This window comes from Delphinapterus leucas, chromosome 5 (genome assembly GCF_059928025.1).
Source record: "Delphinapterus leucas isolate spDelLeu-1000000601 "Yukka" chromosome 5, BTC_Dleu_Yukka2, whole genome shotgun sequence".
In the NCBI taxonomy this organism is placed as follows: Eukaryota; Metazoa; Chordata; class Mammalia; order Artiodactyla; family Monodontidae; genus Delphinapterus; species Delphinapterus leucas.
Window position 1 is genome coordinate 90143374 of NC_143133.1, and position 14772 is coordinate 90158145.

The 14772-nt window shown below is 35.2% G+C and overlaps 1 protein-coding gene across 5 annotated transcripts in view; it reads right to left on the bottom strand.

The window, feature by feature from the left end:
• Positions 1-14772, bottom strand: part of RCHY1 (ring finger and CHY zinc finger domain containing 1) — an 80684-nt gene that overhangs the window by 63882 nt on the left and 2030 nt on the right. For 2 of the 5 annotated variants that reach the window (XR_016393330.1, XR_016393329.1), the window contains exons 2-9: positions 11519-11638; positions 11158-11273; positions 6370-6448; positions 4665-4709; positions 4493-4551; positions 4378-4404; positions 3279-3399; positions 1280-1474 (exon numbers count right to left, since the gene is read on the bottom strand). Coding sequence is in view for 3 of the 5 variants with exons in the window: in XM_022599376.3 (XP_022455084.1) it covers positions 1346-1474; positions 3279-3399; positions 4378-4404; positions 4493-4551; positions 4665-4709; positions 6370-6448; positions 11158-11273; positions 11519-11638 (696 nt within the window). In the remaining 2 variants the exon portion in view is untranslated. Of the gene's footprint in view, positions 1-814; positions 1475-3278; positions 3400-4377; positions 4405-4492; positions 4552-4664; positions 4710-6369; positions 6449-11157; positions 11274-11518; positions 11639-14772 lie in introns of those variants that run through there. The other 3 variants (XM_022599376.3, XM_089912063.1, XM_089912062.1) reach the window with 3 other exon arrangements.

Here is a 14772-nt window from a genome sequence, read left to right on the forward strand (position 1 = left end):
AGGCCACACAGAGTTGCCAAAACAGACAGACAAACAAATATTGCTATCTTTGTCCAGGTAGAGATTTCAACAAAGAAATAAATGTACCAGAAATGTGAGGATTTTTAGTTAAAAGCCTATCTTCCTTATTCACAGGAGATTCAACTAACTCAAAGCTGGAAACATAATTGGTGTTTAATAAATACCTGTCGACTGATAATGTACACATTTTACGTCCTAACCTAAAGCTTTTTATAAACAGACTAAGTTGGATACTGGGACACTGCTGTAAAAAAGTTCAGGTCATCAAACATTTTTGTGTACCATGTTCCTGAATTAAGAGGTATATTTAATTCCATCACGAGTCCCTGAAAAAGTTACATTTCATGTCCCTTCTACTCATCCATACCTACTTTCAAGCATTTAGAGAAGAAAGAACCCACCCCATTCACAACAAAGACAACCACTGCATACATAAAGAAAAACAAGGAAAAAGCTAGTCAAGTGTGAAGAACACTAAAATGTAACACCATGAAGGCAGGGACTTTGGTCTGTATTGTTCACTGTTATCTCTATAGCATCTAGAACCATAGCCAGCACATAACAGTTGCTCACTAAATAATTGCTGACTGAATGAATAAATTATTCTTTGAAAAAATAATTCTGGACAACCAAAACGATTATTTTCAATGTTGATGGCTTTCTTAAGGCTTAGAAGAGTTCTATTATTTTACCTTTTTCCCAATTACTCTTATAGAAGAATACTTCAAAATAAAGAAAAGAGGATTGCTCTGAGCCAAAAATAGATAGCCTTGGAAAAAAACTTTCTATAAAATACTGTTTCAATATAGTTTTATTAGCAGTTATTACATCATAATTCACATTTACAGGATCCAAAGGACCGTCTTAGAAAATTCTAAAGTATATGTAATTAGATTTTAACAGTAAGATAGAACATATTCTCATAGCACACCGCTTAAAAAGTCAAGAATGATACTGAGAATTAAGTACAGTTCTATCAAGAACTAGAAATGAATTCTGTGTGCATAGTGTCACTTAAAACAAAGTTCCATGTAAGTATAATACATCTATGGATGTGAATTTCAGTGGCAAACATTAACTTCCAAACAACTGACAACAAAGGAATTTCCAATCAAAACACAAGCATGGTGGCTGTCATTCAACGTAGAGCTGTGATAATTCTACAAAGAGACCCTGAATTCTTAAGTCCTGTAATATGATTTTACCCTGTGACACTAATACAAAACACATCAACTCTAATGCACAGATTCTGACGCACCATGATAAAAAGATAGCCTTTTTCTATATCAGAAAATGCTCAGTTGTCCAGTGCAGTATAGGCTGGTCATTGCTGATCTACTGAAATTCTACATCCTCCGGACTGAACAGTATTGTAGGACTCACAAATATTACATTTCATGCCTAATATATGGAACTGGACTGTAGATTTTCCATTGCAATCACGGCAGAGAATCTGAAAAGAGATGAATTAAAATTAAGTATACTAAACCTTATAGATAGAAAGTGGCACTGTCTGCTCAAAACAATTCCTCGAAAATCATACTAAAGATATGAAAACATACATATGTTAAGTCTAAATGTTTCCATAAATAGAAATACCTTTTATTTGTTCACTAAAATCTCTAATAAGAGATTAGCTGTGAATTTAGAAAATGAAAATGTGGATTTGAGCTAAGAAGTCTTATTTTAAAATAGTTCCCAAACAGTATAAATAGTAATAGCACAAAAATTAACCTAGGCATCATAATCAGATCAACACCTATACTCATTCAAAACAACACACAATTTCATTATTTTTCACTGGCACTTAGAATATTATCTTAGTTAACAAAACAAATTTTTACATACTTATAATATTTTTGCTTATTCTTTAATATGCTAAGTTCCTAGCCTTCCATGCCTCAAAAATGAATTAAAGTCCAAAAGAATACTTTCTAAAGTTGAACAAAGAAAAGCTTTTGGCTCGTCCCTAAAATGACAATAAGATGCCACTTAGGAATTAATCTCTTCTAGTACTGAGATCCTGAAAAATAAAAAAGGTGTTAATCTGAAAAAAGATCAATAAATTACTATGTGAGAAAAGCATTAGCTTTAGAAGAGCCACACCATAATAAGTAGAAAACATCCAAATTTTCTCTAAATTATAATTTGGAAAGTAATTCTTTTAAGAATATGATCTAAATGTAGAAAGTAGAGTACTCGTTGCCTAGAGCTAGAGGATTAAGGAATGACTGCTAATGGCTATGGGGTTTCCTTTTGGGGTGATGAAAATATTCTAAATTTGATGGTGGTTATGTTTGCACAACTCCAAGAATACACTAAAAAGCACTGAACTGGATATTTTAAATGGATGAGTTGTATGATATGTGAATTGTATCTCAATAAGGCTGTTATTTTAAAAAATGATCTAAATAGGACATAGCACATTACAGCCTCTAATAAAACATGACACAACTATCAGTAGTACAAAAGTGATCTTTCATTGATCTTACTAACAATTCAATTATCCACATGAATTATGAAATGCTCCACTGTGAATAAAACAGAAAATAATTTTTATCTGTCTTTGTTAAGTGGTTTTTATCTTTTTGTGTAGAAGTATTTGAAATGAAGATGTTTTGAAAATTCATATGTCAAAAAATTATTAAAGCACCAGAAAGCTATCTACTTTCCAATTCTAACCTGTAACTGAATGTACTATGCTGAGACTAGATAGCAGCACATCTCAATTAATGGAGAAAAGATGATCATTCTCCACAAGGCAAAAGGCACAGAAATACCTCTTATATTTTAGATTACAGGCTAAGACCAAATAAAGTCTTAGACTAAAAAGGGTAATAAACATTAAAAACCAAGAAGTAATCTTTAAAAAAAAAAACATGTTTGCCTGAAATAAAATTTAAAATAATTAAAATTAAAACATAATTAAAATAAAACATCAAACCAGTAATCCACCTCTACTCAGTTACATTACCAACTGACTCTGTTAAGTAATATGTAAATTATTCAGAATAAAGTTTTTGCCTGCCATCTAGTGTTGGAAAGAATTTCACAAAGATATTCTTGGATTTTTTTTCCTGGCCTTTTGAGTTCAGAGTAACTAAAATTTAAAGATTATTCTGTCCTTCCCATTAATCATCACATTGGCATCTATGCCCAAATAGTATTTTTTAGACAGATCTGAGCAAAAGGGCAAAAATAAACATGAACATCAACAAGGAACCTGCAAAGTTTTTTTAAGCATTGATTCTACTCACATCCACAGTCATGTTCTGATATTCTGATGGCATGGGAGTCTGTGCTACCTCATCATCCAGGTGTCTCCAGTAACTAGTCATATCTAAAGCAGAGCGCATACATAATGGACACCTGTAGCCTCTAGGAGAGATAAAAGAGTTATTTCCCAAACATTAAATGGGGAGTATATCAACTCAGGTATACAAGAAGATGCATGCTAACTGGTACATAAACCATCCAAGATAGGTATTATTTTATATTTCAAGATCATCTTACAAATCAGGAAACTTTCATAATGCAAAAGTTTTCAATTAAATCCTGTGTCATAGGATGTTTTTTAAACCTACTTCTTTTTCCTCAGTTCTCTAAAATGAAGAGGAATTACTCAATATTCTCTGTAGAATATACTCAATATATTTTAAAAACCAATTAAACTGCTTTTTAGCTAAACAGCCTCAATTTCTTAACCTATTCAAGCAAAGGAGAGATTGTATTCCTTAAAACTTATTCAGATCGTATTATTTCCTTTCTAAAAATTCTGAAAAAGTTCCCTTCTATCTGGCTCTTAAAGTTTCTACTCATTAATTTGCAAGACCAAAATACATTTACACAGTCTCCTCTTTCCTAACTATTTGCATCTCACTTTAGCATGCTTTTTCCCCACAACAAAATCAGCATTAGATAAATCTTGTTAGCAGCTTTTTTTGGCAGGTCATTATACTGGGCCGATAAAACAACTAAGAATTTTGAGCAACATGCCTCAGTATTTTTATTTTTTACAACTCTATGACTGCCTCTGGCAGAGAACTGAGCTCCCCAACAAGTACAGCCAGAAAATGAGAGTTATCCGTCTCAAGTTGCGAGATGAGATAAGGCATAACAGAAACAAGAGGACAAAGGTATAGTCCTATGCCCCCACCATGCTTTTTGCTCAATTTAACACTACCCATCTACCCAACCCATCTCGAGAGAAATATCTACCATGTCCAATATGGTGCAAGTAACTGCAAGGTTTGCCCATTTCCCCCTCCCCTCAAAAAAACAAAAAAAAAGGAAAGAAAAGAAAAGAAAACAGAGGTCTTACAATTACAGTTTTTTTAAATCCCATGAAACACTCACTCTTTCAACATTTCTTCATAACACGTTCTGAAAAATATAACATTATTTTAATAAAGCAAAAAGTACCTCCACTATTTCCAAACATTTTTTAGGAAAAAAACCAAAGTTACTTTACCTGTGTAAAAGATGTCCACATGGCAAGACACGAGCAACAATACGGGATGTGTGAATGTCCTGTAAAGGGAAATAAATGTTAGTGCTTAACTACATGAAGACAATATAATAAATACCCAGTATTTTAAATTCAAGAGGGGCTATTTCCAAAACAAAAAGTATTTTAAGCTTACCTCCAAACATATTGGACAATTCTGCCGGGAAACATTTTCAATACACTGTTTAAAAGCAAAACTAAAATTACCAAAGCTTAACTAGATGGAAATGATATAACCATAGTATTAATAATAAAAACAAAGGAAACCATACCAACTTATTAAAGATAATAATGAACATTAATACATGTTTCTTATATGTCAGACAAAAATTGAACAGTTAACTCTCACAACTATGAATATGTCTTAATTATTCAAATTATCTTCATTTTATAAATAATAACAGTTCATATTACAGAGATTGTACTACATGCCATATGCCAAGTTCATTACCTGTATTACCTCAATTAACTCCCACAACACTAAATCAAACAGGTACAATTATTACCCCATTTTACAGATGATGTATTTGAGGCCTAGAGAAGCTAAAGAACTCCCAAAATTATATGGTAGCAAGAGGTGGAAATATATTTGAGCTCCAACACGGTGCCCACAGGGCCAGAGTTCTTAACTGGACAAGACAGTGTCTGATTAGGTGTGAGGAGGTAAGAGAAAAAGCACCAAGCCATGGATGATGCCCAGGTTTTTTAACTAAGCACCTGAGTAGATGATACGCCATTTACTAATATAAACAATAAAAAATAACTGAGAAACAAAATAAAAATACCACAAGAGAAAATGAGTATACAGTTTTCTAAAGACAACACAGCAAGCATATCTTGCTATCACCCTAAACTCAAGTCGGTAAAACCAAACCCAATCTTTTATCTCCTACAAATTCACAGTGTATTAATCAACTACTTTAAGCCAGCACTAAAAACCTTGGATGTCATCTTTATTCAGCCCCATTGTTTCTTCCTTATACTCGTCACAATATCCCCTATGTTCATTATTCATCTCACCACCTCAGTATTTTAGGCCAGTTATTATCTAGTATCTATTTTTAAAACACCCTCGTTAGTCTCTCCATTCTCTAAATTCTTGGATAGAATCTGTACTATAAACGATAGTTTATTAGATTTTCTCCTAAGTAATGAAAAATAATTTTTAACAGGCCTAGGATCATGACACAAAATTTCTACATCCAAATGAAAAATATTTGTCTAATTATGAAAGGAATACTGAATTTTCTTGGAACGCTGTGTTAACAAAAGGTTACACTGCTCTGTATTTCTCCTGTACCACATTTTTTTTTTTTTTTTTTTTTTGCGGTACGCGGGCCTCTCACCACTGTGGCCTCTCCCATTGCGGAGCACAGGCTCCGGACGCGCAGGCTCAGCGCCCATGGCTCACAGGCCCAGCCGCTCCGCGGCATGTGGGATCTTCCCGGACCGGGGCACGAACCCGCGTCCCCTGCATCGGCAGGCGGACTCTCAACCACTGCACCACCAGGGAAGCCCTCCTGTACCACACTTTTTAAAAGCTATTCTTAATACCAGTATCAATGATAAGAATCCATAAGTCAATTTAAAAGTTGTCTACATTTTACTAATAACTGATGGAGGAAGTATTCTTACACACCATAGAGAAGAAACGGAATTGTAGATCAGATATTCTAAGGTGTATACTTTAGAATATCTACTTAATACTGCTGAAAAATAAAAAGCGACATGATTGTACTCGGTAATATCTGAAAATGAGCATGCTTTTAAACAAATTAGGATTTGAGCTGTTTTCAAAAACACTATAATACTTTTTAAATCATGCAAACTGAATTATATACCTTGTGCTTTCCTTGGAGATTTACTGTGAGGCATAAGTTACATTTCAGACAGTGGAAAAAATCTTCCTTTGGACCAATCCTAAAAACAGCATGAAAAACAAACACATCTTTTACTACAGTGATAATCTGTTCATCATATATGTTTAGTTTCACTGTAAAGAAAGTTCAAACCACACTGAAGAAATGAGGTAAACCCCTACCTCCCCAACAGCATTCCCCAAATGTAAAAGCAGTATAAGCAGAATGGTACCTACTCTTCCATGTCTTTTTCTCCTATAAAATTGCCCATATATATATACAGACACACACACTTTGGGTTTTGTTTTTTACATAGATGGATTCTTTCTATATATCCTGTTCTGCAACTTTCTAAAGAAAACTTTATTCCTCTCTACAGTTTCATAATATTACATGGTATGGATATATCATAATTTTTTAATATTCTTTTATTGATATAATTTACTATCTTTAGTTAATACAATGATACAATAAATATCTGTATACAGACATCACTCAACCTACATGTTGATGACTTTTTATAAGATTCCTAAAAGTGAAACTATGGGGTCAGAGGGCATTGCATCATCAGTTCTGATGCTGCCAAACTGACCTCCAAAGACAGTACAGTTTATACTCCCACCAACAATGTGTGACAGCACCCATGTTCCCCACACCCTAGCCAACACTGGTTACCTATATGACAGACAAATTTGAAAAGTCTTTTTAATTTGCATTTCTCAAATGATGAGACAGGGAGCATATTTTAATGTTTATGAACCATTTGGATTTCTCCCGTGGATTGCCTGTTCGTGCGCTTGGTTCATTTTTCTACTAGGGTATTTGTCTTTCATCAATTTTAAAGAGGTCTTTTTGGGACTCCCATGGTGGTCCAGTGGTTAAGGCTCCATGCTCCCAGTGCAGGGGGCCCAGGTTCGATCCCTGGTCAGGGAACTAGATCCCACATGCCACAACAAAGATCCCACACACGGCAACAAAGATCCTGTGTGCCGCAACTAGGGCCCAGCACAGCAAATACATAAATATTTTTTAAAAAGCTCTTTTTTTTAACTGAAGTATGTACTTGATTTACAATATTATATTAGTTTCAAATATACAGCATAGTGATTCAATATTTTCATAGGAGACTTCCCTGGTGGCACAGCGGTTGAGGATCTGCCGGCCAATGCAGGGGACACGGGTTCGATCCCTGGTCCGGGAAGATCCCACATGCCGTGGAGCAACTAAGCCTGTGCGCCACAACTACTGAGCCTGAGCTCTAGAGCTTGCGAGCCACAACTACTGAGCTCGCATGCTGCAAGTACTGAAGCCTGCACACCTAGAGCCCGTGCTCCGCAACAAGAGAAGCCACCGCAATGAGAAGCCCACGCACCGCAGCAAAGAGTAGCCCCCGCTCACCGCAACTAGAGAAAGCCTGTGTATAGCAACGAAGACCCAAAGCAGCCAAAAATAAATAAAAATTTTTCATAGATTATACTCCATTTAAAGTTATTACAAAATAATGGCTATTATTTCCCTGTGCTATACAATATATCCTTGTTCCTTATCTATTTTATACATAGTAGTTTGCATCTCTTAATCCCTTACCCCTGTATCTTGCCCCTCCCCCTTCTCTCTTCCCACTGGTATCCACTAGTTTGTTTTCTATATCTGTGAGTCTGTTTGTTTTGTTAAATACATTCATTGTTTTATTTTTTAGATTCTACATATAAGTGATAACATACAGCATTTGTCTTTGTCCAGCTTTTCACTAAGCATAATACTCTTTAGGTCCACCCATGGCATTGCAAATAGTAGAATTTCATTCTTTTTCTGTGGCTGAGTAGTATTCCTCTGTGTGTGTGTGTGTGTGTGTGTGTGTGTGTGTGTGTGTGTGTGTGAGATACTGTTATGAACAGTACCACTTGGGGTGCATGTACCTTTTTAAATTAGTGTTTTCATTTTTTTCGAATATGTACCCAAGAGTGGAATTGCATATAGTATCATATGGTAGTTCTACTTTTACTTTATTTGAGGAACCTTATTTAAAGGAGCTCTTCACATATCTTGGGTATTAATCTTTTTCACTTGCATATGTTACAATTATTTTTCTGGTATGTCATCTTTTTTTTACATCTTTTATTATACAGTCATTTTAATTCTTATGACATATTTCCCTTTATGCTTTATGCTTCTGCCTCTGCTTGAAAAGACTTTTGAAACCTATAGGTCATGAACATATTCCTCTATATACTTCTAATACTATGGCTTATAATTTTTATATTTTTCTTTCATCCATTTGAAATGTATTAGGTATGGTAAAGGTGAGATTGCTAGTTGTCCCCAAATTTCTCTTATACCTCTTCTTGCAGAACAACAGAACATTTAGCTAGGCACAGGGCTGCCAGAATAAAAACTATTTTCTAACTTCTCTGAAGGTATGAACAGAAAAGACAAATGAAAATTCTGTCTCATGCCCTTAGGAGAAAAGGGTATACCTTCCATTCACCTATTTCCCCCTTTCCACTGATATATGAGAATATGGACTCTTCTAAACTATGTAGGCAAGAAAATATCTTATGATGGCAAAAAAATAAGAGGAACCTGGACTTCTGTTTAATTAACTACATGGTTCAGACTTTTCCATAAGAAACATAAACGTCTACCTTTTTTGAAGCACTTGTTATTTAGAGTTTCTGTCACAACATGCTGAAACCATATTCTAATGAATGCACAGTTTTAGTAATCAATTTTTTGTTCGCAAATGGATAAACAATTTTCCTAATTCCCTTTCCCCTGATCTGAAATGCCACTTTTGTTATAAATTCATATGTATAAACATGTGAATGTACACACACACATACACTCACAAACACACTGTTCTTCCCTTTATCTATCTGTCTATTCCTGTACAAAGAACACACCATTTGAATTGCTCTAACTTTATCATGTTTTGATTATGTGGAAAGGCAACCCCCTCCTCGTTGTTCTTTCTTTTCAAAATCTGCTTAGCTACGTGAATTTTCTCTTCCAGGTGAAATTTAGAATCAGCCTGTCAAATTCCACAGGTAAAACCCTGCAGGGAGGCTTCCACTACTGCCCGAGACAGAATAAGAGAGACTGGATCTACCCTCCTGCCTAAAACCACCACCACAAAACCCAAACAAAATATATGAAACAAGTTTCACTGAACATCAGGCAATGAAGGACAGTGATCTGTGAGATACGGGAAGCAAATTAAGTGAGCCCTACAATTGCCCCAGTTTACTGCTTAGAGCACTTCCAGGCCAAACAAGTTGAAGGAAGTAAGGCAGAGTCAAAAAGACTTCCTGACTGAGAAGATGGCTGGAGTTCACAGGACAGAGTACCAGAAAGGACAGAGCTGCACAGGGGAGCCCCCTCAGGTATTTAGCAGGATACACATCAGTGCATCGATGTGAGGAATCTACCCAAGGCCAGAGAGAGAACCATCCAAGAGAACTAGAAGGAACAGTGCTCAGCACTCAGACATGGCCAGGATCAGTGTTTACTCCCATCAGCCAGACTGGAAAACCTTAGAACTCATGGGATACTGGGTAGAGTACTCAGGAAGGTACTGAGTAATACCTCAATAGTGAGGAATAATTATTCCTAGAATAAGCACATCTCCAGATCCATCTAACAAATTAAAAAAGCAAGTCCCAGAAGTACCAAACTGTTTCCAAGTAACTTAACTGCATCTCAAAATAAAGCTCACGAAGATCTGTAGGAATATGAAAATATCCCAACAAGGTAAAAATCACAATGTCTGGTATCCAACAATGACCAGTAACACAAAGCAGCAGGAAAACCCAACCAAAAAATAATAATCCATCAATCAGAATCAATCCAGAACTGACAAAGATGTTAGAATTAGTAGAGAACATTAAACCAATTATTATTACTATATTCCACACGTTCAAAGAGTATAGACATGAAAGGTATAAAAAAGACCCAAATCAAACTTCTAGAGTTAAAAACTAGAAAAGGTTGTTTGCTTATGATTGGTACATCTTTTGGTATGTTTGTTATCCTTCCTTAAAAACAACTACATAAAAGAAAAGAAAGCGATTTAAAATTCTCCAGTGGGATCAAGGAGAAAGGATTAACATAGAATACTTAAGAGCTCCAGCAGTATTGGTAACATTCTATTTCTTAAAATGAGTGGCTTGCTGTATTAGTATACTTTAAAACATACACATGTTACATATATGCTTATGTATACATCTAACACTTCAGGATTTTTAGAAAGAAAAAAATTCCTATATACCAACATGTCACTAGTACCTTGTCAGTGGGTGATTGGACTTCAGGCTGTTTTTTCAATACTTTCATTCTTTCCACTTTTCTGTATTTTCCAATTTTTAAGTCTGTAGTGATTTTATCAAAACTTTTGACAATTTTTTTAAACTAATCTTCAAAAAGGAAAAAAAATCTACCCTAATTTTTACCTTCGTTGCCTACAAAACACTTCATATAAAAGCATATTTTCTACCCCAAAGTTAAAATTTAAATAGGCACACAATTGTTGATGGCCTAGTTAAATTGATGAAGGCATGAAGAAACTTTTTAGAATGGAAATATTTTTTATCTTGATTTGTGTTGGTAGTAACACAGTATATATATTTGTCAAAAGTTACTGAACTAAACACTTAAAATGAATGCATTTTATAAGATGTATCAATAATTATATTCCAACTAAGTTGATTTTAAAAACTACTATTACTCAGATATATCAGAAGCAATTAGAAAAGAATACTTTACATACAGTACCTACAAATTCCACAGTTTTCACAATGATACTGTTTCTTGTCTTTGTCAAACAGATGGCACATACTGCAATAATATTCTCCAAACAATGTGCTACATTCTTCACAAGTCTGTTGTGCCTAAAAAAAACACATGTAACTAAAAAATTAGAGTTTACCAAAACATTTTGAATTACTAAATATCCAGAATTTTTATTAATGTACACGCAGTTTTATCTTTACAAGTTTTTATACACTGAAATCCAAGATAAGGCTTTAAGAGCTAAAGAAGTCATACTGGCAATACTCTTGATTAAATTTTTAAAACCACCTTAGGATAATTTTTTTTAAAAGAAAGAAAATAGAAATTTGTGATAAAATCTTACACACTGGATTTTTTCACAGTTTATGCACTGCACTTCCTTTACTTTAAAGCGATCTAGCAGATGATCTTCATTGTTATCATGACACAACCGGCAAGAATAAAGCTTGTCACAGCATGGTGCCTAATCCCCAAGGGAGAAAAACAGTTATAAGAAGCAAGAAAAGACAAGTTTGCAATGCAAAAAGAAATTTCCTTCCTCCTCCCCCTTGGAACAAGGTCAAAAGATTATAACCAATAGATCATTTGCTAAACTGACACTAAACATGACATTTCACTGTTTTTCCTTCAACATCTACACTTCTGTGTCAAGCTGAACACAACCTTGTAGTTAAAGACAGAAGAACTGTGAAGGATGGAAGTCCCTAGATTGCAAAACTAATCCCACAATACCCTAAACTCATTCTCAGCCTAAATGGCACACAGGCAATTTCTACTTAGACATTCCAGATAAATTCATTTACCAATTTCAAACCCGAAGCATTAGATACTATAAAGATTATATTTTAGTCCTCTTAAGTTTACTAACCATCAGCTATGTATCTGATACTTTAGAAGATGCAATAAACGTAAAAGACAGTCCTTGTTTTCAAGAGCAGCAAAGACTGCCAGTTGTCCAACAAAATCTACTGTCTCCTTTTTCCCGGGCACATGACTGCCCAGCTATACTACAGTTTCCTTGCTGTTACCTGTGACCAAATGACTAAGTTCTTACAAACAGAATACACACGGAAGAAATCAGTGCCACTCCTGGGCCTGCGTATTAAGAAACTGGGCATGCCTCCTCCTCCATGGCAAAATAATACAATGGAAAAAACTTGTCCCTAGGATAATCATGTGAAACAGAGCCTCATTACCAAACTGGATCATTCACCTTGAATTGTTAGGTGAGAAGAAATAGACTTTTTATTCTTTAACTCACATTACTACTGGGTCTTTTTGTAGACCTTACCATAACTAGTACATGGAGAAGTCTGCAGGCCAGTAAGCTAACCTGATACTTTCCAGTACACTGTGACCTTTGAGATCCTCTCATTTCTAAAGACTTCCTGTGCCATGACTTCCCATAACATAGCTCATTCTTTTCTTATTTTAACACTCAACTGGCTCCTTTTCTTTCCAATATTACTCTTGTCCTAAATCTTAGTTATCTGCACATCCAACAGTGATAATCCCTCCAATACCCTGAACTCTCAGTTCCCTTTCTCACTTCCAATGGCCTTGTCCTCCAACCCTCCTCAGCCACATATTCTCAGTCATGCCACAAAACAGTGGTTCTCAAACATTGTGGTCTCAACCCCTTTACATATAGTCTTAAAAATTATGTTGGATCCCAAAGAGCTTTTGTTTCTGTGAAATTATATCTATTGACACCTACCATATTATAAATTAAAACTTACAGGTTTTAAAAATATTACTTATTTTTAAAATGATAGCAACAAACCAATTACATGTTAACATAAATAACACATTTTAATGAAAAACAGCTATATTTCCCCCCAAAATAGGTAGCTTCTCATATGTGCTTCTGCATTCACACAGTTTTGGCTGAAGTATATGAAGAAATTTTGGGCTCACACAAACATGTAGTTGGAAAAGGGAGGGGTATTTTAATAACCTTCTTAGAAAATTATGGATATTCTTCTGATACGACACCAAAACTCAACAAATCTTAAGAACACGTAGTTGCAACATGAAATCTGAAACTAATCAGTGAACTTTTCTCCCTTCCATTGATCTATCTTGCATTGTGAATGGACCTTTTATCCACCCACTGGTCATTTGGAAAATATCAGTTCACTGAATTATGTAGCTCTTCCCAATGTTCCCACATTTCACATGCAATATCAAAAAATCACATTTGTTAACATCACTAACCATCTTAACAGAAAAATAAGTATTGTGAAGCTTTCAAGCTCACAGTGGCTAACACAGGTTTTCCAAAACTCTAATTTTTACATGAAAGCTTGAATTTTATCACTGCTGATTGTTTTCCTTGCAATGACAGTCTCACTTCCCTCCTAGTGGAGAAAATGTCCAGCAAATACTCAAGTCTGAATAATCATAGTTCAAGTAAAAAAATGTCCCATTAAAAAAGAAACTCGTTCAGTTCATAATCCAATTGCACAGAGCTTTTCCTCATAACAAGCACCTAATGTAAGTCTGCAAAAGTGCCTGATGAAAACATCCCATTTCAAATATACAAAAAGACATGTATTCAATGGTTGGTATTTTATACAATTAATAATTTTACTGCTTTAATTCTATCAATGACATTCTTAAGTGAAACTGGATTTTTTTTTTTTAAACTATAGGTTTAGTACAGTTCGGTGCCATTGCCTTGATTCACGTTAAGGTGCTAGCAGTTTTAGTCATTAGTTTCACACATGCTAAAAAAGACAATAATGTCTTAGCAGTATAAAGTAGTCTTCTAATGGGCCTCAGGAATTCCCAGGGGTCCAATCACCCACACTTTAAGAACCATTGCTTAGAACAAGAACTGAAGCCTGTTTGTATCTTAATTTCAAGCATTAAATTCTCTAACCACTACCTCCTCCTTTTCCAACTAATTCCACTTCTTCCCTTGCACACACCCTAGTTCCTTCCTTCTCTATTTACATACTCACCTACCCAGAGCCCCAACTCTGGTTAAATCCAATTCTCTCCTACTCAACCTGCATAGGAACACCTAAATATGGCTCAAGCAAAAGCACCACCACACTGGCTGTTCTCACGTTTAAGTCATAACCCCTAATAGAAAGTGGGGTCTTACTACCATGTTTCCCTAGTCAATTCCTTCATTCTTCCACCGTCTAGGACCGAACACCTAGATGATTATTTCATATCTTCTCCTCTATCTTCAAACCTCAAAAACCTCTTCTTCCTGCTACACTCTTGCTTATTTCACTATGAAAACAGAAATAATCAAATGAGAACATTCTCCCACAAACTCTGTCAACCTACTTGCAAATGTACCTCACACCGTCTGTCCTTCTGTTACAGTCTACAGTCCACATTTTTATCTAAGGCCAACTCCTCTCTTTGTACACTGGATCCCATCTTCACTTTGGTTACTCAAAGACAGGGCTCCTACAGTTTTCCCTCTTCCTCCTGCATGATAAACGTTCTCATTTTGGGGGGTCACCTCTAAGAATATACATACATGCTGCAACACCTCCCATCTTTCCCTCCCATGGGGGAAAAAAAAAATCCCATGATCCCACATCTCCCAACAACCACAGCCTCAATTTTTTTTTT